The following is a 27,556-nucleotide window of genomic DNA, read 5'->3' on the forward strand; positions in this document are numbered from 1 at the left end:
TGGCTCAGTGGGTTAAAGACTCTGCCTTCGGCTCAGGTCATGATCTCAGGGTCCTGGGATCGAGCCCCGCATTGGGCTCTCTGCTCAGCAGCGAGCCTGCTTCCCCCTCTCTCTCTGACTGCCTCTTTGCCTACTTGTGATCTCTATCTGATAAATAAATAAAATCTTAAAAAAAAATAAAATAAAATAAAATAAAAATAGTATACAGTGGATATTTCTCAGTTCATTGGCCACAGGCCAGTAGGGAGACTGTGCCCTCATATTCATATGCCCTTGTTAGTATCTAATCAAAGTAGATCAAAAGGTCAAATGTTATATTGTAAGGATGAGAGTCAGGAATTTTTGAAAATTCCTTTGTACTTTTTTCTGGTCAATCTGTCATCTGCGGAGTGAACTCCGGCTCTGATTTTTATCACTATAGATTAAGTTTTGCTTATTCATGGGGGGACCCGGGTGGCTCAGTCAGTTGAGCATCCAGTTCTTGCTTTTGGCTCAGGTCATTATCTCTGGGTTGTGGGACTGAGCCCTGAGTCACGCTGCACACTGAGCATGGATCCTGCCTGGGATTCTCTCTCTCTCTCCTCTGTCCTCCCCCCACTCCCACCCCCTGCACCCCTCCACACACACGCATTCTCTCTAAAAATTAATAAATAGAGAAATGAATAAATAAAGTTTGCTTGTTCATGAACTTCATTTAAATAGAATCTTTTTTATTTTAAAAGATTTTATTTATTTATTTGTCAGAGAGAATGAGAACAGGCAGACAGAGTGGCAGGCAGAGGCAGAGGGAGAAGCAGGCTCCCTGCTGAGCAAGGAGCCTGATGTGGGACTTGATCCCAGGATGCTAGGATCATGACCTGAGCCGAAGGCAGCTGCCCAACCAACTGAGCCACACAGGCATCCCTAAATGGAATCTTTAAAAGCACATTTGGAATTTATCTTTTTTGGGGTGATTGAGTGGTTCAGTCAGTTAAGCATTTGCCTTCGGCTCAGGTCATGATCCTAGGGTCCTGGGATCGAGCCCTGTGTCAGGCTCCCTGCTCAGTGGGGACTCTGCTTTCCCTCTCCCTCTGACTCACCTCCCTGCTTGTGCTCTCACTCATGATCTCTCTCTCAAATGATATAAAAAATCTTTAAAAAAAAAAAAAGCCTATTTTGGGGCCTCTGGGTGGCTCAGTCATTAAGTGTCTGCGTTCAGCTCAGGTCATGATCCCAGGGTCCTGGGATTGAGCCCCACCATCACAGGAAGCCTGCTTCTCCCTCTCCCACTCCCTCGGCTTGTGTTCCCTCTGTCACTGTGTCTCTCTCTGTCAAATAGAAAATAAAATCTTAAAAAAAAAAAAAAGGCATATCTTTTTTATAAAGATGTACAATTACTCAAAAATACTGGAAACCAGTGACTGTAATAACTAAATGTCTCAGTCAGAGGAGTATGTGACTTTTGATCTTGGGGTCATGAATTTGAGCCCCATGTTAGGTACAAAAATGACTTAAATAAATACATACATCTAAAAAAAAAAAAGTGGTTGAAGAGTACATGGGCAACAAAATATGTGATGCTAGAATACATTTTCGAAAAAGCATTATAAACTGTTGTAGGAAAACATAAGGTGATATTTATCTTCAATAAGTAATACAAATCAAGAAATTGTTTCTCACCTTAAGTTTTGGGTATATTTGGCGCAGAGAATCTGCAGTTCCCCTGTCAGCTTCATCAGGAATACACACAATATCTAGCTTCATTTTCATCTTGAATTCTGCAGATAGAGCCTTTTGGACATCCCTGGTTGTGATGATGATGACTTCTACAGAACAAAAGGGAAAAAGAAGGAAAAACACAAAAACACATTTATTTAGACAGTGGTTTCACCAGTTCAATTAAATTTGGTCTGTTTCTAGATTTAATAATAACAGTTGATATTACTGAACCTTTTCAATGTATTTACAGGCATTCTCTCAATTCTTACAACAATCTCATTTTACAAATGAGAAAACTTGGACTAAAAGATATTAAGTCACTTTGTTCAGGGTTACACAACTAGTAAGCAATGGACTCAAGATAAAACTCGTCTGATGATTAGAGCCCACACTTTAATATATTATATATGGGGCACCTGGGTGGCTCAGTGGGTTAAAGCCTCTGCTTTCGGTTCAGGTCATGATCCCAGGGTCCTGGGATGGAGCCCCACATTGGGCTTTCTGCTCAGCAGGGAGCCTGCTTCTTTCTCTCTCTCTGCCTGCTTCTCTGCCTACTTGTGATCTCTGTCTGTCAAATAAATAAATAAAATCTTTTAAAAAATTACATATCATTACTTGATGCAAAGAGCTCAGAAGAGCATGCATCAAAGCAGATACAAATGGGATCACATTTGAAATCTTCATTCACTACAAAGGAAGAGCTATCACCACTTCCTACCAGGTAGCCATGAGTACTTCACTGAGGACCACAATGAACGCTACCAAGAGACAATCCCCACTTAACAGATGTCTTCATTTTATCCACATATCTGGTAATGAATGACAGAAAACTGGAAATCTTTGTTAATGATCTTTGGTAGGGTAATGTAATTCACTGCAACATAACTTGTATTGCTAATGTCTGAAGATCAGATTTTATTTATTTTTAAAGATCTTGTTTACTTATTTGACAGAGAGACAGATACAAGTAGGCAGAGAGGCAGGCAGAAGAGGGAGAGAAGCAGGCTCCCTGCTGAGCAGAGAGCCTGATGCAGGACTCGATCCCAGAACCCTGGGATCATGACATGAGCCGAAGGCAGAGGCTTTAACCCACTGAGCCATCCAGGTGCCCCTGAAGATCAGATTTTAGCATCTCAATTTCCACTTGTTCCATGATAGTGTTCCAGGTAACAATTTTCTCTCCCTTTCACCATAATCATACTTTTCTATTTTCTTCCCTTCTCTTTCTTCCTCCCTCTTTCTTTTCCAAATCATTTAATTTTCCTTCCTTCCTTCTCTCACCTTTCTTCCATTCCCTGCTTTGCTTTTAGTACCAACTCATTCAACCAATAAATACAAATACACTTCATATGTAAAGAAAAAATAGGCACTGAGAAGTCAGAGATGAATTCAACATGGTTCCTATTCTTAAGAAACTTAACATGGAGAAATGACTAAGAAAGTGGAAGTGATGGCCTTTGAGATAGGTCAAGATAAATTCAAGACCACTGAAAACTTCTTTAGTATACACTCTATAAATACTGATGTTACAAAGATGAATGAAGTACAGTAGCTGCTCTCAGATCAGTCTTCCATTCCACTAATTACAGCATAAAACAGGCCTTGGTGGGTACTGAGATAGAAAAACAAAGTGTGATGGAACCATCGAGGACAGGGTGATTGAGGCTGTTTGGAACTTCAAAGAGAAGATAACATTTTGGAGAAGACATTTTATTTTACTATTTCTTTTTTTTTTTTTTTTTGGAGAGAACATTTTAGGGAGAGTGCATAGTCAAGGAAGTAACTGGAAATATGGGACAGTCTAATAACTGGACTAAGACTCTTATGTGTGGATAGAAAGAAAAAAACTAAGCAGGACTACATTAACTTCTCTAAACTCATGAACAATATGAAGAAAGTGAACACAGACTTTGTTATTAAATTCCGGAATCCTGTGTTTAGGAGGCATTCATCAATTTCTAAGTGAGACTTAGTGAGATAAAATTTCCTATGTAATGGGTGTTAAACACACCATAAAAGAAACCCCTAACCACAACTGAAGATATAGCAAGAGTAAAAAGGAAAAAAAAGTTACTGATGGCAAATCCACAAGGAGTTATTAAAGTATAGTATGATATTTTAAAGTGTATTAAAAAGAAAATCTTTTGGGGCACCTGGCTGGCTCATTTGGTAGAGCATGGGACTCTTGATTTCAGAGTTGTGAGTTTAAGCTCTACGCTGGGTATAGATTACTTAAATAAAATCTCGAAAAGAAAAGAAAATAGAAAATCTTTTCTTAAACATCTCTTAACATCAATGTCATGCAGACCACTGCACAGAAACATTCATGGGTCTCTTTCAGGAAGGCAATTATCATAGCACAATGAACACCGGAACACAAAACTGTGCCCCAGGACCAGACACCACTTCCATCTAGTACTCAGATTTGCTACATCTAACTACAGGACACCTCAAACTCATTGCAGCCAAAGCTGAATTCATTATATTCATTCAAATTTGTTCCTTGATTCATAATGCCTTTCCTGGTTATCCATATCACCACCTAGTCACCTAGTCACCCAAGCAAAAAGTAGAGGGAACTTCTCTCTCTTTTTCTACACTCCCTCCCCATAAATCATCAACTTTCTCAAATGTTCTCTCTTCTCCATCCTTAGTGCTACTTCTTTAGTTCAGGTCCTATTTCTTTAGTTCACTGTTGCTATGGACTTCTGTATCAATTCCCCAGTTCATCTCCCTGCATGTAGTCCTAACTCCCTCAAATCCATTCTTCATATAATTTCCAAAGCAATATTTCTAAAATGTGCATCTAAGTTGTCAAATTTGTTACCATAAAGTTGTTCAAAATATTTACTTACTATCTTTTTAATGTCTGAAGGATCTGTAGTGATGTCCCCTCTATTTATATATGTATTTAGACTACAAGGTCCTAGAAATCAGGGCCTGAATTATCTTTTCAACACTGTACCCCTTAATATATTAATACATTACCACATACATATAGATTCACAGTTAAGTACTGACTATGAGGTACTAACTTGGATTCCTATTGCACTCCTTCCGAGTGCATTGGATCATTGTGGGGAGCAACTCTAACACAGTAATAGTGCTGTCTTCTCAAGAACCTTTTAACATAGCAATAGAGTACTGCTATGTTCTTAATTTATAGAGGCCAACAGTCAGTGGTGAGTCAATCTCATTCATCCTCTCTCACCCTCATAAAGCTGAAAAATCACTGGGATCAAACATCCCTCAAGTTTTATGAGTATATTTAATTGTCATAGCTCACCTTCAAATCCAACACGCTCAAGCAGGTTCAATGGGTACCAAATTAAAGGTTTGTTCCCAACTGGAAGCAGAGGTTTGGGAATGCTGGAAGTCAGGTCTGTCATCCGAGATCCCCCTCCAACTGCCATTACTACTGCTTGAAATTCCATTTTCACAAACTGCTGTCACAGAAAAAAAAAAAAAAAATTAACAGGAAAAAAAAATTATAAAATTCAAAGCACACACAGTACTAACCCTACTTCTACTTAGGTTATTGATACTATGTCAAATGTGCCACTTGCAACTCCAAAAACCACAGTAAGAAAGTTTCCTTAGCTATAGTATAAGCATCACCTTTATTATATTTTTTTGACTCACCAATACATACTCTCAGCTCCAGCCAAGGGAGATGGGCTGAAGGAGGCATGTGAATTAAAGAAACTTGGCCCTTTGCCTTGAGGTGCTCACAATTAAGTGGAGAAGACAAATTTGGTAAATTACAATATACTATGGTTAGTGTCATAGCAGAGATATATTCAAGATGCAGTAGGCATATAGTCTCAGTCTTCCTAGAAAAGTCCAGAAAAGTTTTATAGGAAGGTAAGATCTGAGCTGACTCTTCAAGGATTAAGAGTTTACCAAGTGGGGTGGGTGTGTGTGTGTGTAATGGAATAAAACTCAGCCATCAAAAAGAATGAAATCTTGCCATTTACAATGACATGTATAGAACTGGAGGGATTTATTCAAAGCAAAATAAGTCAGTCAGAGAAATACAAATATCATATGATTTCATGCATATGTGGAATTTGAGAAACAAAACATGAACATAGGGGAATGGAAGGAAAAATAAGTAAAGATGAAAACAGAGAAGACGACAAACCATAAGAGACACTCAACTCTAGGAAATAAATTGAGCATTGCTGGAGTGGAGGTATGTGGGGGAATGGGGTAACTGGGTGATGGGCATTGAGGAGGGCACTTAAAGTTATGAGCACAGGGTGTTATATGCAACTGGTAAACCACTAATTTCTACCCCTGAAACTAATAATACAGTATATGTTACCTAAACTGAATTTAAATAAAAAGAAAACTTTAAAAAGGAGTTTACCAAGTGGGCTTCTAATGAGTTATTTCTTGAAAAAAGAGTTAACAGCAATAAATACAAAATATATAAATAAATATAATGTATAAATATATAAATAAAAAATAAATACAAGCATATTAGGTCTCTGAAAAGTATAAAATGACTTAAAACGTCTCCAATAACTCAGCCATCTGCTCCCATCTTTTCATTATCCCCAATGATGAAAGATACTGCTATAAACACAAATGCAGGCTTGCATCTGAACCTAGATTTGCAGAGCCCAGTGGCAGAAACAAATCAGATTAATTCCCTTTTCTAAACTCAAGGTAATAAACAAACCTGTTTGACCTTCAAAATAATCTCTTTACAGGTGCTACCACAGAAAAGATGCATAGTAAAAGGTCATAAACTTTACTGATTTAAAATAAAAGTACTTCTTGATTTACAACAAATGATATAACTTCTTTTTTTAAGATTTTATTTATTTATTTGACAGAGATCACAAGTAGGCAGAGAGGCAGGCAGAGAAAGAGGGGAAGCAGGCTTCTTGCTGAGCAGAGCCAGATGCCATGTGGGGCTCTGGGATCATGACCTGAGCACACGGTAGAGGCTTTAACCCACTGAGCCACCCAGGCACCCCTGATATAACTTTTTAAATACAAGTGTGAAATGCAATGTTCAGAAAAAAAATTATTTGACAGTAAGTTGACAAATAATATTGCACCTTTATTCATAATTATGATCATCTCTAGGCCCCTCATCAATATTTAAACTGCAGCACTTAAACCCAGTACACCCGAGGCACAAAGTGAAAGCTCCTGCACAACATCTACAACTTAAAGATACAGTAATTTCGGGGCACCGGGGTGGCTCAGTCCATTAACCGTCTGCCTTTAGCTCAGGTCATGATCCCAGGGTCCCAGGAGCCTGGGACCCCTCTGCGGGCTCCCTGCTCAGCCGGGAGCCTGCCTGTTTTTCCCTCTCCTTCTGCTGCTCTCTCTCAACTAAATAAATAAAATCTTAAAAATAAAAGAAAAAAGGTACCATAATTTCAATTCCAGCAAGCATTGCCTCAGATTAGAATTTAAATTCAATTTGGCTGGCACTATATAATTCGTTTCACATCTGATGTTATTATGAAGAGAACATTGGCGCTTTCGCAGTCAGAAGACCTGAGTTTGAGTTCTGGTTCTACCACTTACAGGCAAGGCCTGACATTTAAGGCCTGACATTTAAAACTCTAAGCCTCCTCAATTCCTAGAAGGGAACCTGGTACTTAAGCTCACAAACCCTGAAGCAGAATGTCAAATGCCGCAGTGTCACAACTCTGGGTAATGGGAGTCTCCCAAGCTTTGGCGGGGGGTGGGGAGGTGTTCATGGCATCTCAGACATGCTTCCATTATTGCAGTTATTGCCTCTCTCTTTGTCAACTGGTGAGATAAAACACTACCATAATGGGTCTTTCATCTGGAGCTTGTTGTATTCCGATTTGATTGCTTTGCCCCAAACAACGAAAAACAGGCAGAATAAATAAATGAAGGGCTGAAGTGGAAAGAGTTCAGGTACTCTGCGGAGTGTGTGGTCCCCGATCTGGTCCTCGCTGTGACTTCAAGCAGATGCTACCCTCCTGAAACTCCTCTCCATCTGTTGCACAAAGTGGTTGGCTCCCTTCTAGTTCGGCCACTTAGCTGCCTGCCCGGTCCTGGCAGGGACTCGAGCTGGAGACCCTGGAGCTCTGCACCCTCGCCCACCCCATCAGACCTTCCTCGGCCGGGATCAAGAAGCCTGCTTCCCCCACATGAAGCGGGACCCCGTGGCCCTCACCGCCGTGTTCATTCCCAACAGCCAGCTCGTAAGGGGCCTGACAGCGCAAAAGCCGCAGCTTTACCTCTCAACTCCCGGCGCGCCACAACAGCTCCCAGCGCTCCCCACGCTCCCCACGCCGCCTGCGACTGAGAGCCTAAAGGCGCAGGCGCGCGATGGCCAAGCATATCGATGGGACCGCAGGCCCGCAGAGCAGAGAGGAGCGCCGAGCAATAGATTACGTAGCGAGCGTTTGCATTCTTAGAGGAGGAGAGGAGGCACAGTGGTCTGTACCCTTTCGTTCATTCACAAGTCATCAACGCCCATTGAGTGTCCTTCCTAATGCTGCGCTCCTGGAATCCTGGAACAAGTCACGGTCTCTTGCTTCAAGATCTCTTTCTACCACCTGGCCCCTACTACTACTACTGGGCTAGCCAGTGGAGAAATGTCTAAATGCCCTTGCAGGCCAGGGATTGCCAAGGCTTTCTAGGTCTGCGATGTCTAAGGCAGAGACTCACATCGGCTATGTGAACCAGACTCTAATGGTATTGAAAACCTTTAGCCATCAAAACTGTGGGAGGGGGGCGCCTGGGTGGTTCAGTGGGTTAGGCCTCTTCCTTGGGCTCATGATCTCAGGGTCCTGGGATGGAGTCCTGAGTTGGGCTCTCTGCGTGGCAGGGAGCCTGCTTCCTCCTCTCTCTCTCTCTCTCTCTGCCTGCCTCTCTGACTACTTGTGATCTCTGTCAAATAAATAAATAAGATCTTAAAAAAAGAGAGAGAGAGAACAGTACAAGGGCAGTAGAGAGGAAGGGAAGTAAGCCAGATGGAAAGTGAATGATGATAAAGGTCAAATAGGCAGTGGGAGAGAGATTGGAGAATTCAGATTGCAGGGGTCTTGTAGGCCATTGTGAAGACCCCTTGAATTAAGCAGAGGAGGGACATGATATGACAGATTTTTAAAGGATCACTCTGGGGTTGCTGTGTTAATAGATTCCCTGGAATCAGGGAGTCCACTTAAGAGGCTGCAACTCCATGAGAGACCCCAAATGTCTACATCTAGATAAATACAACAATTGTGAGAAATAATAATAAAATAGTTGTTTTAAGCAGTTAGTTATGGGGTGGCTTAAAAAGCTACCGTAGGTAACAGGAACAAGATCCATTTTCTCTTTCCCACACATTCCTACAATTTCCTAACCTTTTAGAAGCTTCCTCTTTTTCTGTCCCTCTCTTAAACCTTGAGTTGCTTTAGCTCCTTCCAAGTTAAGAGAGTTTAGTTTTTGCAACAAAAAATAAAGGAGTTTGACTTTATTCAACAATATTTATTGAGTGCCTAATATGTGCCAAGCAATGTCTTAGGTGCTGGGGAAACAGCAGTCAGGACTTGAAATTTTCCCCAGATTTTTCAACCAGAAGAATAAGACCTCAGGTTAGATGCCACTGGTTGTGGGGGAGAGTTGGGGGTAAGACCTGAGACCTTTTTATCCACAAAACCAGCCTATTTTTGCCCCTTCTTTCCTTCACTTTAGGATGCTGGAGATGACTTACTGAATAATTAGTTATTTTACCTAAAATGTAATACCAAGTATGTTGGTAAAAGGGAGTGTGGAGTGATTGGCCACAGGAGGCCTGAAACTTTACTGTTTCCTTCTGAAGCAAGATTCTTTCTCCTGGTTATTAGCTGAAGCAAAGAGAAGCCTTGAGAATTATGGCATGGTTTTGAGGCAAGAACTAGTTATGAAGTAAGAACAGCATTCAGCCCCATATCTGTCATCCATTCTATTTTTTTAAAAGATTTTATTCATTTATTTGATACAGAGAGAGAGATCACAAGTAGGCAGAGAGGCAGGCAGAGAGAGAGAGAGAGAGGGGAAGCAGGCTCCCTGCTGAGCAGAAAGCCTGATGCGGGGCCCGATCCCAGGACCCCGGGACCATGACCCCAGCCGAAGACAGAGGCTCAACCCACTGAGCCACCCAGGCGCCCCATCTGTCATCCATTTTTTTTTTTAAAAGATTTTATTTGACAGACAGAGATTACAAGTAGGCAGAGAGGCAGGCAGAGAGAGAGAGAGAGAGGAGGAAGCAGGCTCCCTGCTGAGCAGAGAGCCTGATGCGGGACTAGATCCCAGGATCCTGAGATCATGACCTGAGCTGAAGGCAGCGGCTTAACCCACTGAGCCACCCAGGTGCCCCTCTGTCATCCATTTTAAATGCTCATGTTTAAACGAGCAAATATTTTCAGGTAACTTATTCCTGTAGCTGAGTAGTTGAGTAATTGCTTCAGTTTAAATGGCTTTTATTCCCTAGAACAGTGGTTCACAAACTTTTTGGTTTGTGGCCCCTTTATAGTTTTGTTTTTTTTTAAGAGAGAGAGAGAATGTGTGTGTGTGTGTGTGTGTGTGTGTGTGTGTGCACCAGGAGTGGGAGGGGAGAAGGAGCAGAAGGAAAAGGAGAGAGAGAATCTCAAGCAGGCTCCACACCCAGCTCAGAGCCCTACCAGCCCTACCCAGCTGGATCTCAGGAACCCGAGATCATGACTTAAGTTGAAATCAAGAGGTGGACGCCCAACCAACTGAGCTACCCAAGTGCCCCGAGAATCCTTTTCACTATTAAAAATTATTGGGGACTCTTGAGGTACCTGGTTGGCTCAGTCTGTGGAGCATGTGACTCTTGATCCCAACGTTGTGAGGTCCAGCCCCATGTTGGGTGCAGAGGTTACTTAAAAATAAAATCTTTAGGGGCATCTGGGTGGCTCAGTGGGTTGAGCCTCTGCCTTCAGCTCAGGTCATGATCTCAGGGTCCTGGGATTGAGCCCCGAGTCAGGCTCTCTGCTCAGTGGGGAGCCTGCCTCCCCCTCTCTCTCTGCCTGCCTCTCTGCCTACTTGTGATCTCTGTCCAATAAATAAATAAAATCTTAAAAAAAAATAAAATAATAAAATCTTTAAAAAGAAAATTATTGGGGGCCCCAAAGGACTTTTGTTTATATGGATTTTATCTGTTGATATTTACCTTATTAAGAACTCCAATCTAAGAAATTAAACATTAATTCATTTTCAAAATAAAAATAATAAAATTATTGCATGGTAACATAAATACCATTTGTATGATAACCAAAAAAAGCAGAAGAATGCCATATTTTCACCTTTTTGCATATCTCTTTAATGTCTGGCTTAATAGAAAACAGCTGGATTCTCTCATCAGTTGCAATATATTGTTTTGGGTGAATTCTATGATAAAACCTGACCTCACATAGATATGGTAGGAAAAGGGAGAGATATTTTAATAGCCTTGTCAGATAGTTGTAGGTAAGACTGTGGTACTACACAAAAACTCAGTAAGTGGCAGTTTTTTAAAGATTAGTTGTAATGTAGAATTATTATATCAATGAGCATTTGTACTCTAATACTTGCATTTCGAATGGACAATTTGATGCATTGATCACTTGTAAAATATCCTCCCAAATATTGACTCATTATATTTTTTAAATTGCATTTGTTCATATCACCACCAATCTTATCAGAAAAATCCTTTAAATATTGGAAAGCTGGCAACCTTATGATGACAAATACAAGTTTTCCAAACTTCTGATTTTCTCTTGAAAGCTCAAATATTATCATAGGCAACAACACTTTCAGTGATTTTCCTTGAAGAGACGGGCTTACTTCATTAATTTTGACAGTTTGTGTGTTCTCAAGGACCAAGAGTTAATAAAATTACGTTACTGCTTCATCAAAGACATTCTTTTTTTTTTTTTTAAAGATTTATTTATTTATTTTAGAGAGAGAGAGAGTGCGAGCTGGGGGAGGGATGGAGGGAGTGGGAGAGATTCCCTAACAGATTCCCCACTCTACATGGAGCCCAACACAGGGCTCCATCCCAGGACCCTGAGATCATGACCTGAGCCGAAACCAAGAGCTGACCTCCTAACCAACTGAGCCATACAGGAACCCCCAAAGACATTCTTAAGTGAACCTTACTTTGTCTTATTATTTTTTATTTTTATTGCAAGTGTGTGGCAGTGAAGAATACAATGCATATTATACAGTTTGGTATCACTGCTTTGATTCACGCCAAAGCACTAGCCAACTTAGCCACCAGGGCTTTTGTGCCATTAGTGCAAATATCAATATAATGAAAGGCAGATAATATTTTAATATTATTATAAAAATGGTTTTTAACTTGAGAGATACCTTGAAAGGGTCCTGAGGACTCCCAGAGGTCCACGGAGCATACTTGAAGAACTGCTGCCTCATGGATTCCTTCTTTCTGGTTCTCATTGCTTCTAGTATTTACGTTATGGTACTCATCACAAAGGATTTTCATCCCCTTTTTCATGTTTTCTCTATCACAATGGGAGCCCTTGGAGGACAAAGGCTATATGTTATTTGCTTCTCTCTCCTCAGGTCCTAGCATAGGACCTGAGACATGCTAAGTAAGTAATATGAATAAATTAAAATTTCTCATAAATTTTCCCTTGACCTCCCATTTGGTGGTGGAAAAACTGAGCTGAGGGCCTAGGTCACTGACAACATCTCTTTTCCTGAACGTTCCTTCTCACTAAGTCAATCTATATTACTATCTCTTATGCCTAGCCTCATGCTTATTATTTACTTTTTATTTACTAATTATGTGGGAAGTATTTAATAAAGGCATATTAATACGGGCTGTTCCTTATAATGTTTCCTGTTCACATTTCTTCCCCAAGGGATATTTATATTTATGTTTTTATATGTGGTGGGGACTAGTTTAAGAAGGTCAAGCTCCAAAGTTCTCTTTGAACTGTGGGAGACAAAAGAAACCTTTCAAAAGTTGGGCCTTGGCTCAGAAATACTCTTCCCACGGTCTGCAAGAGCTCTCTCTTTGGGAATTTGCTGGCCACATCATAATATTCATCTACTCCATTTGGCTGTGGACTTGTCAGTGGGGCAGGAAATTATTATTTTTAGAGTACTGAGTGAAAGATAAAAATGAAAAGAGAAACTCTACTTTGGCAACCAGTTGCAGGTCCCAAAATATTTGTGTTTTATTTTTGTACATGAGCCCACCAGTTACCTAATAGATTCGTGATAACTTAGAGAGCAAATGATGCTATAGTGTTTCTATAAAGAGCTTGGAAAATAACTTCATTAATTGGGACTTCAACTATTTCCTTTCAAGCACACAGAATTTTCATTGTTGGTGGTTTTAAAAGTATGAATCTGGACATTTATGCTTTAAACTGATGGGTCAGGGAGCATCTGGGTGACTCCATCGGTTAAGTGTCTGACTCCCGATCTCAGCTCAGGTTTTGATCTCAGGGTCGTGAGTTCAAGCTCCGTGTTGGGCTCCATGGTGGAGCCTGCTTTAAACAAACAAGCATACAAATGGATGGGTCAATTAAAAAAATATGTGATTTATGGGGCGCGTGGGTGGCTCAGGGGGTTAAAGCCTCTGCCTTCGGCTCAGGTCATGATCTCAGGGTTCTGGGATGGAGCCCCACATCAGGCTCTCTGCTCTGCAGAGAGTCTGCTTCCCTTCCCCCGCCCCCTGCCTGTCTCTCTGCAGACTTGTGATCTTTGTCAAATAAATAAATAAAATCTTTTTTTTTTAAAGATTTTATTTATTTATTTGACAGACAGAGATCACAAGTAGGCAGAGAGGCAGGCAGAGAGAGAGAGAGAGAGAGAGGGAAGCAGGCTCCCTGCAGAGCAGAGAGCCCGATGCGGGGCTCGATCCCAGGACCCTGAGATCATGACCGGAGCCGAAGGCAGCAGCCCACACCACTGAGCCACCCAGGAGCCCCATAAATAAATAAAATCTTAAAAAAACAATACGTGACTTAGTCACTTTGGTAATTCTTTTCCTCCTTTACTGAAAACAAAACTTTGCAAATGGCTGATTTTCCTCATTTTTGAATTGGAAAGTATGGTTGATGAGCCACAGTTTATTTATTTATTGAACAGCTATTTACTGAGTGACTACTATGTACCAAGGGGAGTTTTAGACCCTTAAGGTATATTAGTGAACCAAAAAAAAAAAAAAAAAAAAAAAAAAAGGATCCAACCCTCATCCTAATAGGCAGAGGCAGCATACATTTTAAATCAATTTAAATAATAAATGAGTAGGGGCACCTGGGTCGCTCAGTCGGTTGAGCCTCTGCCTTCAGCTCAGGTCAAGATCCTGGAGTCCTGGGTTTGAGTCCTGCATCAGGCTCCCTGCTCATTGAGGAGCCTGCTTCTCCCTCTCCCTCTCCCTGCTGCTCTGCCTACTTGTGCTCTCTGTCAAATAAATAAATATACTCTATTAAATAATAAATGAGTAAACTGTACAGAATATTAAAGGGTGATTAAGTACTTTGGGAGTAAGAAAAAAGTAGGTAGGGAGGAGGGACAGAGAGAAGGAGAATACCACATTGGCAGCTACAAAGTCTTACAGTTTTATGGAGGTAATTGAAATTTGGGACTTGTGTCTCATTTAAATCTCTTTCTATATAATACATTTATAAGCAAATACAAAATGAAGTGGTGAAATCAGTAAAAATGGTGAGGAAAGTTCCTCCAAAAATTCTTTCCTCCATAAAAGAAATGAGAATACTGTAAAAAAAAAAAACTGTCAGAATCAACTTTTTTGAATGTATACCATGAGCAGTGAAACAATCACATCGCTTCTTTCAGTATGTTGGTAATTAATATTCTGTGTATTTGGTTCACAGACACACAGCAAGAATGTCGTTGTGTCAATTCCTTGTCTCCCCAGTGATAAGCCTGTGTGATATTAAAAAAAAAAAAAAAAGATTACAGGGGCCCCTGGGTGGCTCAGACGGTTAAAGCCTCTGCCAGGGTCCTGGGATCGAGCCCCACATTGAGCTCTCCCCTTGGCGGGGAGCCTGCTTCCTCCTCTCTCTCTCTGCCTGCCTCTCTGCCTACTTGTGATCTCTCTCTGTTGAAAAAATAAATAAAATATTAAAAAAAAATATTACAGAATTGGCCAAAAGATGAAAGTGCAGCAAAGAAATGAAAAATGATAGGGCTGGAAGTGAAATTCAAATTGAACATAAATGGAGTTAGAGAAGAAATAGGTGATCATGGGAATGTTAACACTGTCACCAAGACAAAGTGTAGATCCGTATGAATCGAGTGAAGGCTACTTCATTTCCAAAAGGAGGAAAGTGGCTGTGACAAAAGGGATGAAGATGTCTCACAAAAACTGATGCCAGCAAAAAACCACTTTGCCTTCACGGCATTCTTAGAGATACTTCATGAGATTGTACGTAAAAAGGATATAATGTCGGAAGTAAAGAGGAGTATGACAATTCTTCAAGGCATAGTGAAGATACTTGTTCTGTATTATAAGAAATTAGAGGCCAGTGCCTGGCTAGGTCAGTTGCTTAAGCGTCTAATGCTTGATTTTGGTTCAGGTCATCATCTTAGCATTGAGGGATCAAGCCCCCATCGAGCCCCGGGTCAAGCCCCACGTCTGGCTCTGCATTGAGCATGGAGTCTGCTTGAGATTCTTGCTCCTTTTCCCCTCTCCTCACCTTGCTTGAGCTCTGAATACATATATACATACATACGTATGTACATACATACATATGTAAAATCTTAAAAAAAGGAAAAAGAGAAAAAAGAGGCAAGCATTGTTTAAACTATTTTGGTAAGATTTTTTTTTTTTTGCAAAGAAAACAATTTAATTCTCAATTTCTCTAAATGCTTGAGATTACAAAGTACTAAATAAATATTAGTTTTACTATGTTTTCATTTCCCTACACATTTATAACTGATGCTAAGAAATTTTTTGATGCTTTGACAAAAACTTTTAAAGGTCACAGAACAAGGGTAATTCCTCCCATTAATGATTAAGATTTTTGTTTGGTTTCAACTTGCAGTGTCACATTCTTGTAGTATGGTGAAAAATGAAGATTTTTTTTTAATTTAATTTTTTGGGAGAATTCTTTTTTTTTAAGATTTTATTTATTTGAGAGAGAGCACAAGTGGAGGGCTGGGCAGAGGGAGAGGGAGAAGCAGACTCCCCGCTGAGCAGAGATTCTCCACCCCCCACCCCACCAACATGGGGCGTGATCCCAGGACCTGCGGATCATGACCTGAGCCAAAGGCAGATTTAACTGACTATGCCACTGAGGCACCTCGATAACATTTCAAATCAACAGTAAAAGGGTAGATGCTTCTGAAAAGGAAGCCATGTTGGCTATGTTGGCTATGGCCAACAGCTAGTATGTGGAAAAACCTGGATATGAATATGGGCAGCTAGCTCTACAGAGTGGGCTCTTTTATTTTTTTTATTTTTAAAGAGATTTTATTTATTTATTTGACAGACAGAGATCATAAGCAGGCAGAGAGAGAGAGGAAGGGAAGCAGGCTCCCCGCTGAGCAGAGAGCCGGATGCGGGGCTCGATTCCAGGACCCTGGGGTCATGACCTGAGCTGAAGGCAGAGGCTTCCACCCATTGAGCCACCCAGGCGCCCCGGGCTCTTTTATTTTTTTAAGATTTTATTTACTTATTTGACGGAGAGAGAGATCACAAGTAGACAGAGGCAGGCAGACAGAGGGGGAAGTAGGCTCCCCGCTGAGCAGAGAGCCCAATACGGGGCTCGATGCCAGGACCCTGAGATCATGACCTGAGCCAAAGGCAGAGGCTTAACCCGCTGAGGCACCCAGACACTCCCAGAATGTGCTCTTAACAAGTATACTATAGTGCCTTCTCGTGGTATACATCCAATATATGGTTTCTTTCATAAGGATTTTGAATTCATAAAGAATTAAAAATTTTGTACATTAGGAAAGAACATACATGAATTTAATGGCAAAGGACACACAGGGAAAACCAAGGTATTATAACATTTGACATGACAAAGTCATTAATTTACAGGACTTAATACTTTAGCTACCAAGACAGCAGGCTTTGGCGCTGGCAGACCACCATCCAAATCCTAGCTTCATTATTTATTGACTACCTGCATGACACCGGGCAAGTTATTTAATTCATTTTTGTTCTAAATTTCTCATCTGGAAATGGGGACAATAAGAGTATTTACTTCATAGAGCTAAGAAGATAAAACAAAGATAATAGATGTACAGCTGTTAGCACAGTGCCTTGCTGTGCTTATTACTTTAGTACTGTGCAGAGATTGTTATAAATCAGTATGAAAAGTATAACACCAATAGACAAAAACACAAAAAGAGCAGTTCGTAAAGAAGAAAAACAATTGCTCAGTACATAATAAAAGCAGTACAAATTAATGTAACAATTACCATTCTTCAGCATATTAAATTATCAAAAATATTTTTAAGTGTTAATGCCAAAGGGTGGTCAGAATTTAGGAAATAGACACTAATGGGAACAAAACTGATATATCCTGGCAATTTGACAGTTTGATGGTGAGTTTAGGATGTTATTCTAAGGAAATAATGAAATAGGTATAAAAGGCTATAAAACATGAGGATGTTTATTATAATATAGTTTTCAATATAAAAAAATTTAACAACCTTAATGTTCATCTATAGAGGTGGCTTTTTTTTTTTTTTTTAACTAAGCTCTGTGTCCAACGTGGGGCTTGAACTCATGACTCTGAGCCAGCCAGGCGCCCCAGTGGAGGGTTTTAGAGGAATACAAGTTATGAAAACTCAAAATGTAACAAAATGCAGCCAATATAAATAATAGTTACAGTGAGTATTCCCCTTGTTCCAGTGACCATCATTTCCTACTTGGATTATTTCCTGCTTCCAAGCTCTCCTCAACTCATTCTCTACACAGATGCCAAAGGCAAATCTAATCATGTCAATCCCTTGCTTGACCCCCTCATGGCTGGTCAATACAAAATCCTAAAACAAGCCTCAAAAGCTCTAATCTCTTCTCTCTCTTCCCGTTATAGTCCGGTAACACAGGACTCAACGTGCTTCTTTGCTGGACTCTGTGCCCAGTCATTCTCCCTGATTCAGCATTCCATTGAGCCCCATTGGGTTAGTATCACCCTGCTCTGTCTTCTAACAATACCTTGCACTACTTCTTTGGAGCTCTTACATAAAGGCTATTAAATGTTTATGCAATTATTTGTTTAATATACTGTTTCCTCTTGCATTAGAGTTTAAATTCCAAGAAAGCAAAAATTATCTGTTTAACCAATATTTTCCCCATTGTACTTAGTACAGTGCCTGACATAGGTGTTTGATGTGTTTACTGAATGAATGGATGAAGAACAAGCTACAAAATACAGTATGAGCCCAGTTTGGTATAAGAGGGACCAAAGACTTAAGTGGCCAGTACTAGACACAGAAACAGACTACCTCCAGCAGATGCATGCTGGCCAGGCTCTTCCCTGAGAACAGAAGGGGAATGTCCTCTCTGCAGGGTAGGCTGCACAAGAGGGCGGGAGCTTGCTGGGAAGAGCAGAGCTGATGGGAGTGGTGGCCTCTGGGGCTCCTATTCTTCCAGCTCCCCAGGCAAGAAGAGGCTGCTGGAAGAGGAAACTATGTCTTCCGTGGACCACCCAACGCACAGGCACTGGGGAGCCATAAGATGAGGGCTGCCTGGAAGGCTCAGCTCGGGTGTCAGACTCAGAGTTATGGGGTGATAGGCCTTGGGTTGCACACAGCCCCAGGTGGCAGGGCTCAAGGCCAAGGCAGGGTAGCGTCAGGACTCGCCCTAGAGGGCAGCGTGGAGAAGCCTTGGGAGAGGAGTGCCACTTCACTTGAAACTGATGTTGACTCCTTTGGCTGGGGGATGGGGCTGGTCTCTATGGTCAGGAAATTTCTCATTGGGTACTTGTTCTTTGTTCTTAAAGATGCCTTTTAGCTGTGTGGTAACTGGAGGCAGTGTTAGATGTGGATGGGTAGCTATGCTGCTGCCTCTTTTGTCAAAAATTTGACTTGTCTGGTTTATCAGCCATCTCAGGCTTTGCCTTTTACGATGTCAAGTTCTTCTGCCCACCTGGTTCCTGAAGGTGGGCTCCCATCCTCCAAATCACCACACCCATCCCAGAAGATGCCGGGCCAGGATCTATGCAGCCCACCCCCGCTCCTGCCCATAGTAGCACCATTGTAGTTCCCTGCTCAGCTTCAGATATAATGCTTGTCAATTTGTAGACCCACCACTCCCATGTGACACACAATCTCCCTGCCTTCCAGCCCAGGTCCCTGAAGTCTTAGAAGAACCTTCCCTCCAACCCTCAGTAGCCCAATAAACACATTCTGAAGGAATGAATACATCCATTTATTTAACTTTCCCGTGTGCAAGACCTTCTTTGATGGAGTGTCATGGAGGCCCTTGAGGGAGGACTGGGGCAGGGACTTGCGGTTAAGACTTAAGGGCAGGTTTAAAGTCTAGGCTTTGAGTTGGGTGAAAGGGAGCTATTGCAGATTTCAGAGAGGACATAACTGGCCTTAATCTTGCACCATCTTGGGGCTAACACAGCAGATGGGAAATCAAGTGATGCATAAGTATTGGAAATGGTGTGATGGTGGGGGTAGTAAAGATGTAATGTGGAGTAGATGGAGGCTCTGAGCCAGGGAAGGTGGTAGAACCTTCAGTTAAGATTGCGTTGAAGGGCAGAGCTCACACTTTGGGTACAGAGGGAGAGGAGGAAAACACAGCTGCTGCTTCTTTCTTGGGTCAGGTGTCCAAAAAGGAGGGCCATTACTCTCTATCTACCTGATGCCTTGTCTGGGGAGGAGCCTCCACTCTCCCCAGAGGTTTTAGCTTTGGGTCCCGGCTGAAGCCAGAGAAAAATAAGGAGAAAAAAGGAGAAAAAAGCCAAAACAAAACCCAAAAAAACCCCAACAACCATAAAAACCCTGAAGTAAAGTCCATGGTGTGGGGAGCTTGAAGGCCCCCTTCAAGTAGCTCAGGCCTGGCAGCTTGTGCTGGGCTTGCGGGAAGACTCCCTCCCACAGAGGCGAACTAACTCGGGAAGCAAGCCCGAGCTCGCGGAGGGCTTGTGGGTGTGAGGGGCTGGGCCACCAGGGTCAATCAACCGCCCCCACTGCAACCAGACACAGGGGCGTGCTGTCTTTCCGAGCTTGTGGGCTCAGGTGAGGAGCATAGACGCCAACCTGGCCAGGGGCTGCGTCTTCACCCCACGCGCCGCCTGGTGGGACCCGCGCAGGCGCAGTCCTGCTGGCCCGAGGCTGCCCCCTGGCGCCGCCTCACTCTTCCCAAGGGCTCATGTCGGTGTCAATAGCCACGCAGTTGTACGCGGCATAGCGGAGCTTCTCCTCGCACACCTTGGCACTGAGGGAGAGAGGAACGCGGTTGGCGCCAGGGGCACCGCAAGGGCCAGTGCAGGGGGGCCTATGGGCGCCGGGGCCCCAGTTAGTGCTCTTCATGACTGGCCATCCTCCTCCATCCTAGGGTGACGCCCCTACCCTGCTCCCCACTCTGTAGGCTCCCCGGCGGCCAGCAGACCCACCTGGCATAGTGTGGTAGGAAGAGGGTGCTGGAACACGTGGAAGATTCCGGCAGTGCGTCTGTGGTTTCGTAGCTGTGGGTGCGGACGGGCCACAGATTAGGAAGAACTGTAGGGACACAGGGTAGGGACACAGCCCCAGTACCTTCGGAAAGCAAGCCCCGACCCGCTCCAGCCACACTCACCCCAGTTTGTCCGGGTAGATGTAGATCCGCGCAGGCAGCCGGCTGCGGCCAGTGACAAAGCGCAGGAAGCGGCTCCGATCCTCTGCATGGAGAAGGTCAGCATCCGCACTGATGGCGGGGAAGGCTCTACAACTCCTCCCCTGCCTCGGTATCCCACAGGTGGAATCCGAACCCAGGCACCACGCTCTCCTTTGCCACTCACCGTTGGTGAAATTGTTCAGCGCTTCCCAGAAGTACTGCACCCGAGTGTCAGATGGCTCGAAGTCCTCAAACCGGGCTGGGGACCAGGTCGGAAATCGAGCTTAGGTCCCAACCTGCCTCGTCCGTAAGGCCCCCGCCCCCACACTGCTGGACCCCCATACTCACTGAGCTTGCGCAGAGCATCCACGGTGACCTCTGGGTCCCCGCACACTTTCTTCTCCAGTTCCTGCCAGGTCAGCAAGTCCAGCACGGCCTGCGGCACCACCTTCAGCAGCCCTGCCTGCATGGCTGCCACCTGGGGAAGGAGGGAGAGGCCTGGCTAGGGAAGAGGGTCCAACTCCCAAGTCAGTGTGTGGTGGGGTACTTGGCCTCCACTCACAGAGATCGTGGGGGCATGATCTCTGTTCAGCATTGGGGGCCATCTCTGAACCCCACTGATAAGCAGGAACATGGGGCAGGGGAATGGTGGGGCCCAGAGTTCTTGCGACTGGGTACTGGGGGCCTATCAGGCTAGGCTCTGCCTGTTAGGAGCTGCACAAAACTCTTGTTCTGCTGGCCTCTGGGTGGTACCTGCTCCTTGCTCTCTTCTAGCCGGGTCTTCTGCACCAGCTGGATGAAGCGGGAACGGTCCTCATATCCCACCACGATGCCTGCACCCCCGGGGATCAACTCTACTACTTGCTGGTCACTCAAAACGGTGGTGAATGTTAGCTCCTTTCCAAATTTGAACTCAAATGTCTCTTTGTCCATTCCTTCCATCACTTCTAAGAGCTTCACCTGGCAGTTGGAGAGAGGGAACGAGGTCGGCCTTTCATTGTGGAGACAGTCCTTGTTTTCTCTCAAGATGCTCACAGGGAAACAGGAGAGGCAGCTAGACAAGGAAGTCCCCATGCAGCCAATGAGGGCAGTGAGGGGGGTTGGAACAAGGACTATGAAAGCATCAAGACAACACCTTGCCAGTCTTGGCTGCCAGAGAAGGTGTCCTGGAAGAAATGGCATCTAAGCTGAGACCTAAATGATGGTTGGGAATTTGCCTGGCCACAAGGAAGTCAGGAAAGAGAACAACATGAAAAAAGGTAGAAAGAGCAAAAGGCCTGTGGAAACTGTTTGGCTGGAGCCAAGTGGCCAGAGACACAGAGGTCACATAAGGCTTGTCAGGTTCTGCATTTTACCCTAAGCCTGGGGCAGAGCCACTGAAGGGTTTAAACAAGGGGAAGGAAATGAATTACTCTGGCTGCAAGAATCAGATGGGTTAAGAATGGAGACAGGAACGCTAGGTTTGCAGTCAGTGGTTGTGTCACAAGGGAAGGTGGCCTGAAGCAGGAGGATAGTAGTGAGATGGAAGAAGTGGACAGATGCCAGAGGGAGATGTGATAGAAAGTAGGAGGTAAGGGAGGAGAAGTAGCGGGTGGCACTGAGGGCCCTGGCATGGAAAAGGGGTGGATAGTGGTGCTATTTGGAGACAGGAGCCCTGGAGGGCAGAAGAGCGGGGAGGTGAGGAGGACTGGGCTGAGGCGGAAGTGCCATCTTGGGGCAGATGTCCAGCAGGCAGGTGCACATAAGGGTCCAAGCTTAGGAAAGAAGCTGGAGTTGGAGATAAGGATTTGGGGGCCGACAGAATAAAGACAGTGGTTGAAGCCATGGGAATAGAAGGAATCAGTAAAGGAGCATGTGTGAGAGTAGAGAAGGTTCAGGACACCCTTGGGGAACAGCGACATTTAGGGGCTGTGCAGAGGAAACACTGAGTCCAGGCCCTACTTACCAGCACGGAGTCCACAGCTGGGAAATCCTTGCTCCAGCTCACCTCCTCCCCAGACAGCTGCTTCCACACAAAACCGGGCAGAGCCAGGACCTATGGGACAAATACCATCGTATCCTCATCTTGGGCTGCCCAGGTTTAGCTAGCCCTTCTTCCTTCTAGGGGCCGGGCTGATCCAATGGAGGCACAGATTTGGCTACTCACCAGGAACTCCTTACCCCGCAGGGCAGCCCCCATCAGCTGTCCGATCCACTCGTATTTGGCAAAGTCTCGGCAGGAGGGGTTGGGCACGTACATGTCCCGGGCCTCCCCAGTGCCATTGCCCTGCTCCCAAGACAAGAGCTATTAGCATGGCATGGAATGGACCCTACTTTATTGCCCCAGATGCTCCAAAGACTTGCCTGCACACCTTCCACCGGAAGCCCTGAGTGGTCCCTCTGATTGTACAATGGCTACTCCTTCCCTGTATGTCCAGAGGCCGCCCTAGGCAACCTGGTCCCTCCTCTGCCCCCTCTCTAGTTCAGAACCTGGGAGGTTTGAAGAGATGAACAGCAAAAACAACTGGAGAAGTAGGGATAGGAGATTACCTGGTTGGCTGTGCGCACAAAGAAGGGCAGAGGCACAGGGGTGTCTGCTGAGCTAGGGCACAACTCTTCTGACATGTCTGCCAGGCTATCCCGAAAACCACCCCCTGAAATGACACACAGATGCTCTCAGCTGGAGCATTCAAGAGCTCCAGCCCCCATAAAGAGGTAATAAACTGGTTCTCTATCCTGATTAGCTGTGACCCCAGAAGCCTCTACCACTCTACATAGGGCAGGATCATCATTATCCTTCCCCAGGGCCTCACCTTGGTCAATGATGCCTTCTGCAATGAATTTACACTCCCACCACTGGTCGTAGCGCATGGGCCACCTGTAAGAAGGGGTGGATCTTTGTTTCCATACTGGGTCGGGGCTCAGGATATTTCACCAGCGAGGGACAGGGGCCACAGAAGTAATGAGAAGGGGTTTTAGAGGCAGTGTGCAGAGATGTATAGTTTATGTGTGCCCAGTCCAAGTCCCTCAACCCTCATGCCATACCTGTAGTCCAAGGGCTTTTCGTACTTGTCAGAGGGCTTAAGGCCTTCATAAACCTGGGGGCAGGGAAAGGGAAGGGAGCTGTAGGAAAGTCTCTGTCAAGATCTTGTCCTACTCTGGCCCAAAGGCCTTACTTAGGCCCAGCCCCCACCCCAGACCCTTTACTGACCCTCCCTTAGATCGACCCCATGTGGTCCAGACCTGGGTGAAGACCGCATTCTTGCAGGCAGGGTCCCTTAAGGGGCAGGCACGGTGCTCCATGGCGAGGCGCCGGTTGATGTATAGGCGTGGCATAAAGCTGGGCTTGCTGCTTTCTGAGTCCCGCAGGCACTGGGCCACCAGGCCTGGCCTCTGGCGTGACAGCAGCAGGAATTGCTTCACTTGCTGATGAGGAGATGTGGCCAGAGCAAGACTGGCAGGCAGTCAGTGTCTGTCCAGGCTCTGGAACCTTCCTCCATGCCTGGACCTGATTCCTAACTCTAGTCCATGCCTAGTCCATCCCCAACACCCTCTCCTTCCTTGTTTTCAATCCCTCCTTAGTCCAGCCACCCGGGGGAGCTTTTTAAATGCCCCCCCAATCAAACCTGGTCATCACCTACTTAAAACCCTTCCAATGGCTCCAGGGACCTAGGACATAGTCCCTCCTTCACAGCCTGGCCCAAACTGCCCTCTGCGATCAGGGCCTCCTATTTGCCTACACAGCCTCATCCCCAAGTTATACACACATCTACCTGGGGCGCTTCTCTCGTCATCTTTGGCAGCTAATAACTCCCAGTGTTCACCTTCCATGCAGCTTCCCTGTCTATGCTGTTACTTCTCCTCCCCCAGTTCTTGTACATTTCACACACTGTCTGGGAGAACGGCATCCCAAACACTACATTTTAATGATCTCTGTCTGGCTTTCTTCCTACAATCCTAGAGCCCAACAAAGGTCCAGGCCTAGAGTAGCTTTTAAGAGCCCTGTAGAAGAGAGAGCACTTACATGAGCAGAAGGGAGGAGCCCACTGCTGACACCACTACTAGGCGGGCCAGGCTTACCTTAATCTCACTGAAGGTGCCCAGCGTGTGGTCCCAGGCAGGTACCAGGTGGTGCAGGACACTGTCCAGGATCTTTATGAATCTGGGGTGAGTGGGTAAATAAAGATGGTGCAACTAAAGAGGATGGCATGGATTTAAGACTCCCTCACTCTCCAACACACAAGGACAGGAGAAGGTGGGGCCCAGGGGCTGCTCAAAGTGGAAGAGCTTACAGTATAGGGCCTGGGGAACCTCCTTCCTACTGACGAATGAGGCTCAGGACTAGGGGAAAGGAAGGGCTGGGCAGGCACAGGACCACAGCCACCTCTGCAGGAGAACAGCTCTGCGGTACAGAATTTCAGGGTCCGTGCCTTCCAGACGTGGGTATCGCACCAGACTGGTTGGCTGGAACAGGTCTGCATTCAGCCCTAGTTCCCGCTGTCTAGACGACTTGATCTTGATCCCTCGAAGACGCACATCAATCCCATCATCTGGGGGAAGAAGTTATTTAGGGCACCTGCTGCCTCCTCGGCCCTTAGACCTGAGAGTGGCCCCTGAATGCTCAGGCTTTCAGAAACTTGGAGCCTTTGAGACGCCTTTCTACTTATCTGACTTTGATTATTATATTCTTTGTGGGTTTCTCCATCCCTCACTATATTGCAAGGCCTGAGGATCCCAACTCAGTTCCTCTTCCAGGTAAGCCCAACCACCTGGCAGCTTTAAGGCAGGCCTACACCTGGCGCCTCCCACATGGCTCAGACCCAAAGCTTCATCTCCCAGAGAGAGTTCAGCTATTCCCCCCATCCCAACTCCAAGCCCATTGCTTCTCCACACTTGCTGCCAACTAGCCACTGTCTATACACTGGGGCTCCCTTTCCCTCCTTAGAGCCTGAAGCCCCACCTCGGCACTCGACGATGCGGATCTCGATGACTGGGAGGTGAACGGTCATGTCCTCCAGGACACACACATCCCCGATCAGGGTCCTGACGAGATGGATGAGAGGCACTCTGAGTACCCCTTGCCTTCAGGGATTGCTGGGCTCTCACTTGACTTTCTGCTTCCAAATGGGGCCAGGCCCCATTGCTAGGATCATGCCCCATTCTCCCTCCCAGACCAGCCTGTTCACTCACTCGTCAATGCTCACGTCACTCAGCTTCTTCAGGTTGTCCCCTTCGCCCCCATAGATCACTACTCGCTTAGGCATAAAGTTGTCATCTGTGGTATCCACTGTGAGCAGTAGCTTCCTGAGTGGTCAGAGGATGCACATGGGTGTCTGTACACTTACAGGCATGGGGCCCGCCCACTCTGTCCTACCTCAGAGCCCACTCACTTGACAATGGTGCCCTTTTTCATGGTAAGCCGTACCCAGTGCTGGCACTGGGACCCATCACTCTCCCAGTAGGTGTCTGCATTGCTGTCTGTCAGGCAGGACACATTGAACTCTTCCTGGGGAGGGGCAGAGAAGTGGAGACAGTGTTTACCCCACTCCCTGAACATGGAGGCTTAAAAGCACAGCTGGTATGGGTAGAAGTGTCTAGGCATTCCCACAAGACTTCCAAAATGGGGTGCTGGAATGAGTCTGGCCTGTGGGAATTCAGGTTTGGCCCTGGCCTAAAGGTGAGGGTTCTGGATCTAGCAAGAAATGACCTCTTGCTTGGGGTGGGAGGAGTCCCAGAACCCACCGTGTAGGAGGAAACGTCTATGCTCTCCACATACTGCTTCACGCTACCCAGGTTCTCATCCTCCTTGCCCAGGTGGTCGTACAAGAAGTGGATCAGGTCCTCGTCGCACTCGTAGGTCCACGTCGGGGGCACATAGCTAAGCAACCCCAAGTCCCTAATTAGGCCAGGCCCAGACCTGGAGATTCTTCCTCCCTATCCCACCCCAGCTCACTCACAGTAATCTCTGTACAGCTTCCGTATATGCCTCCGCTGGCTGGGGCTTTGATCCAAGGCGATGAGAGTATGCCAGGTCCACCACCTGTTCCCATCTGTGGGCACGGAGTGGGGGACGGGGAGACATCAGTGGGCAGCGGGGTAACCCCAGGGAGCTTTCTCCGGAGCTCCATCTCACCCTACTGGGCTTCCAGAAGCTCCACCCCATTTCCACTCAGGTCCCGCCCCTTCCTGCCTTTAACCCTGCCTTCACTCCCTATCCCACCTCCCCGCCTGTGTCAGCTTAGTTCCCAACCCTTCGGGGCCGAGCAATCCCGCAGCAAGCCCCGCCCTTTCAAGTGCAGGACCTGAGCACGGGTCGGTAGTCCACGCCGAAAAGCTGCTGCTGCCGTTGGAGGTGGTCTGGAGTGTCGATAGGTACGAGGCGGGCCCCGCCCTCCGCCGGTCGGCACACCAGCAGCCAGCCTTCGTTCAGCCCGCAGTCACCCAGGTGTTCTGCCAGCTGCTCCTGCCGGGACGCGCAAGACGGGGACAGCCGTCTGGGAACTGCCCAGCGCCCTGCCCAGCCCAGCCCAAGGCAAAGGACACGGAACGCAGTGCTCCCTCAAGGTGGGGGATGGGAAGGGAACGGCCTGGAGCTGCCCTGGCGCCAGGGGTCTTCTGCGGGGCCCAGGGCAGGCCAGGGAGTACCTTGGTCAGCTTCACCCAGAGCCCCTGGCCGTTGCACAGTTCCTCGCCGGTAGTTCGCACGCAGGCGCCGCGCCGGAGCTCAATGCTGTCTCGGGCCGCACGGAGGGGCCCGGAGCCGGTACCAGGGGCGGAGCCCGCCGCTCCCACACGCAGCCCCAGGCCCTCCGCCTCCCACACGGGCAGCAACACGCGCGACGGACCCGCTGGGTCCTTGTAAAGCTTGTAGAGCACCTCGCGTGGCACGAAGGCCAGCGCCGCCGGCAGCGGCCGTCCAGCGCGGAGGCTCTGCGCTGCCTCTGCCAGGAAGCGCACGCGGCCCAGCAACTGCCGCGGGGACTCTAGAGCCGCGCCCGGTCCTGGGCCTGCCATGGTTAAGTGGCAAAGGAGAGCCCAGGAGCGGCGGTTCGGCTCCCGGAGCCGCAGCCGCGAAGGCTGACCAAGCTTCCCACCACGCTCGGCCCCGCCTTCGGCCAGCCTTCGCCG

The 27,556-nt window shown here is 46.0% G+C and overlaps 2 protein-coding genes across 5 annotated transcripts in view; both read right to left on the minus strand.

Moving 5' to 3' along the window:
* The window catches only part of EIF2B3 (eukaryotic translation initiation factor 2B subunit gamma), a 126,921-nt gene extending 118,905 nt beyond the window's left edge, over positions 1 to 8,016 (minus strand). Inside the window, exons 1-3 of one of the 4 annotated variants that reach the window (XM_004740461.3) lie at positions 7,935 to 8,016; positions 4,985 to 5,141; positions 1,660 to 1,805 (exon numbers count right to left, since the gene is read on the minus strand). In XM_004740461.3, the coding sequence (XP_004740518.1) occupies positions 1,660 to 1,805; positions 4,985 to 5,132 (294 nt within the window). In that variant the 5' untranslated portion in view covers positions 5,133 to 5,141; positions 7,935 to 8,016. Of the gene's footprint in view, positions 1 to 1,659; positions 1,806 to 4,984; positions 5,145 to 6,070; positions 6,091 to 7,934 lie in introns of those variants that run through there. The other 3 variants (XM_004740460.3, XM_045064427.1, XM_045064426.1) reach the window with 3 other exon arrangements.
* Positions 8,017 to 19,038: 11,022 nt separating this feature from the next.
* Positions 19,039 to 27,552, minus strand: HECTD3 (HECT domain E3 ubiquitin protein ligase 3). Its single transcript, XM_004740452.3, has 21 exons — positions 27,074 to 27,552; positions 26,731 to 26,891; positions 26,386 to 26,478; positions 26,171 to 26,306; positions 25,819 to 25,934; positions 25,619 to 25,732; positions 25,389 to 25,471; positions 24,813 to 24,978; positions 24,509 to 24,590; positions 23,672 to 23,854; positions 23,474 to 23,526; positions 23,242 to 23,306; positions 22,979 to 23,082; positions 22,596 to 22,715; positions 22,395 to 22,484; positions 21,203 to 21,409; positions 20,798 to 20,927; positions 20,634 to 20,708; positions 20,432 to 20,513; positions 20,250 to 20,321; positions 19,039 to 20,071 (listed from the first exon to the last, which is right to left on the minus strand). The coding sequence occupies exons 1-21, from the start codon at positions 27,440 to 27,442 to the stop codon at positions 19,987 to 19,989; spliced, it is 2,586 nt and encodes an 861-aa protein (XP_004740509.1). The 5' UTR covers positions 27,443 to 27,552; the 3' UTR covers positions 19,039 to 19,986.
* Between the last annotated feature and the right edge of the window lie 4 nt (positions 27,553 to 27,556).

The sequence above is a fragment of the Mustela putorius genome, unplaced genomic scaffold, assembly GCF_011764305.1.
Source record: "Mustela putorius furo isolate JIRA1106 unplaced genomic scaffold, ASM1176430v1.1 tig00003853_pilon_pilon_pilon, whole genome shotgun sequence".
NCBI classification, from domain to species: Eukaryota; Metazoa; Chordata; class Mammalia; order Carnivora; family Mustelidae; genus Mustela; species Mustela putorius.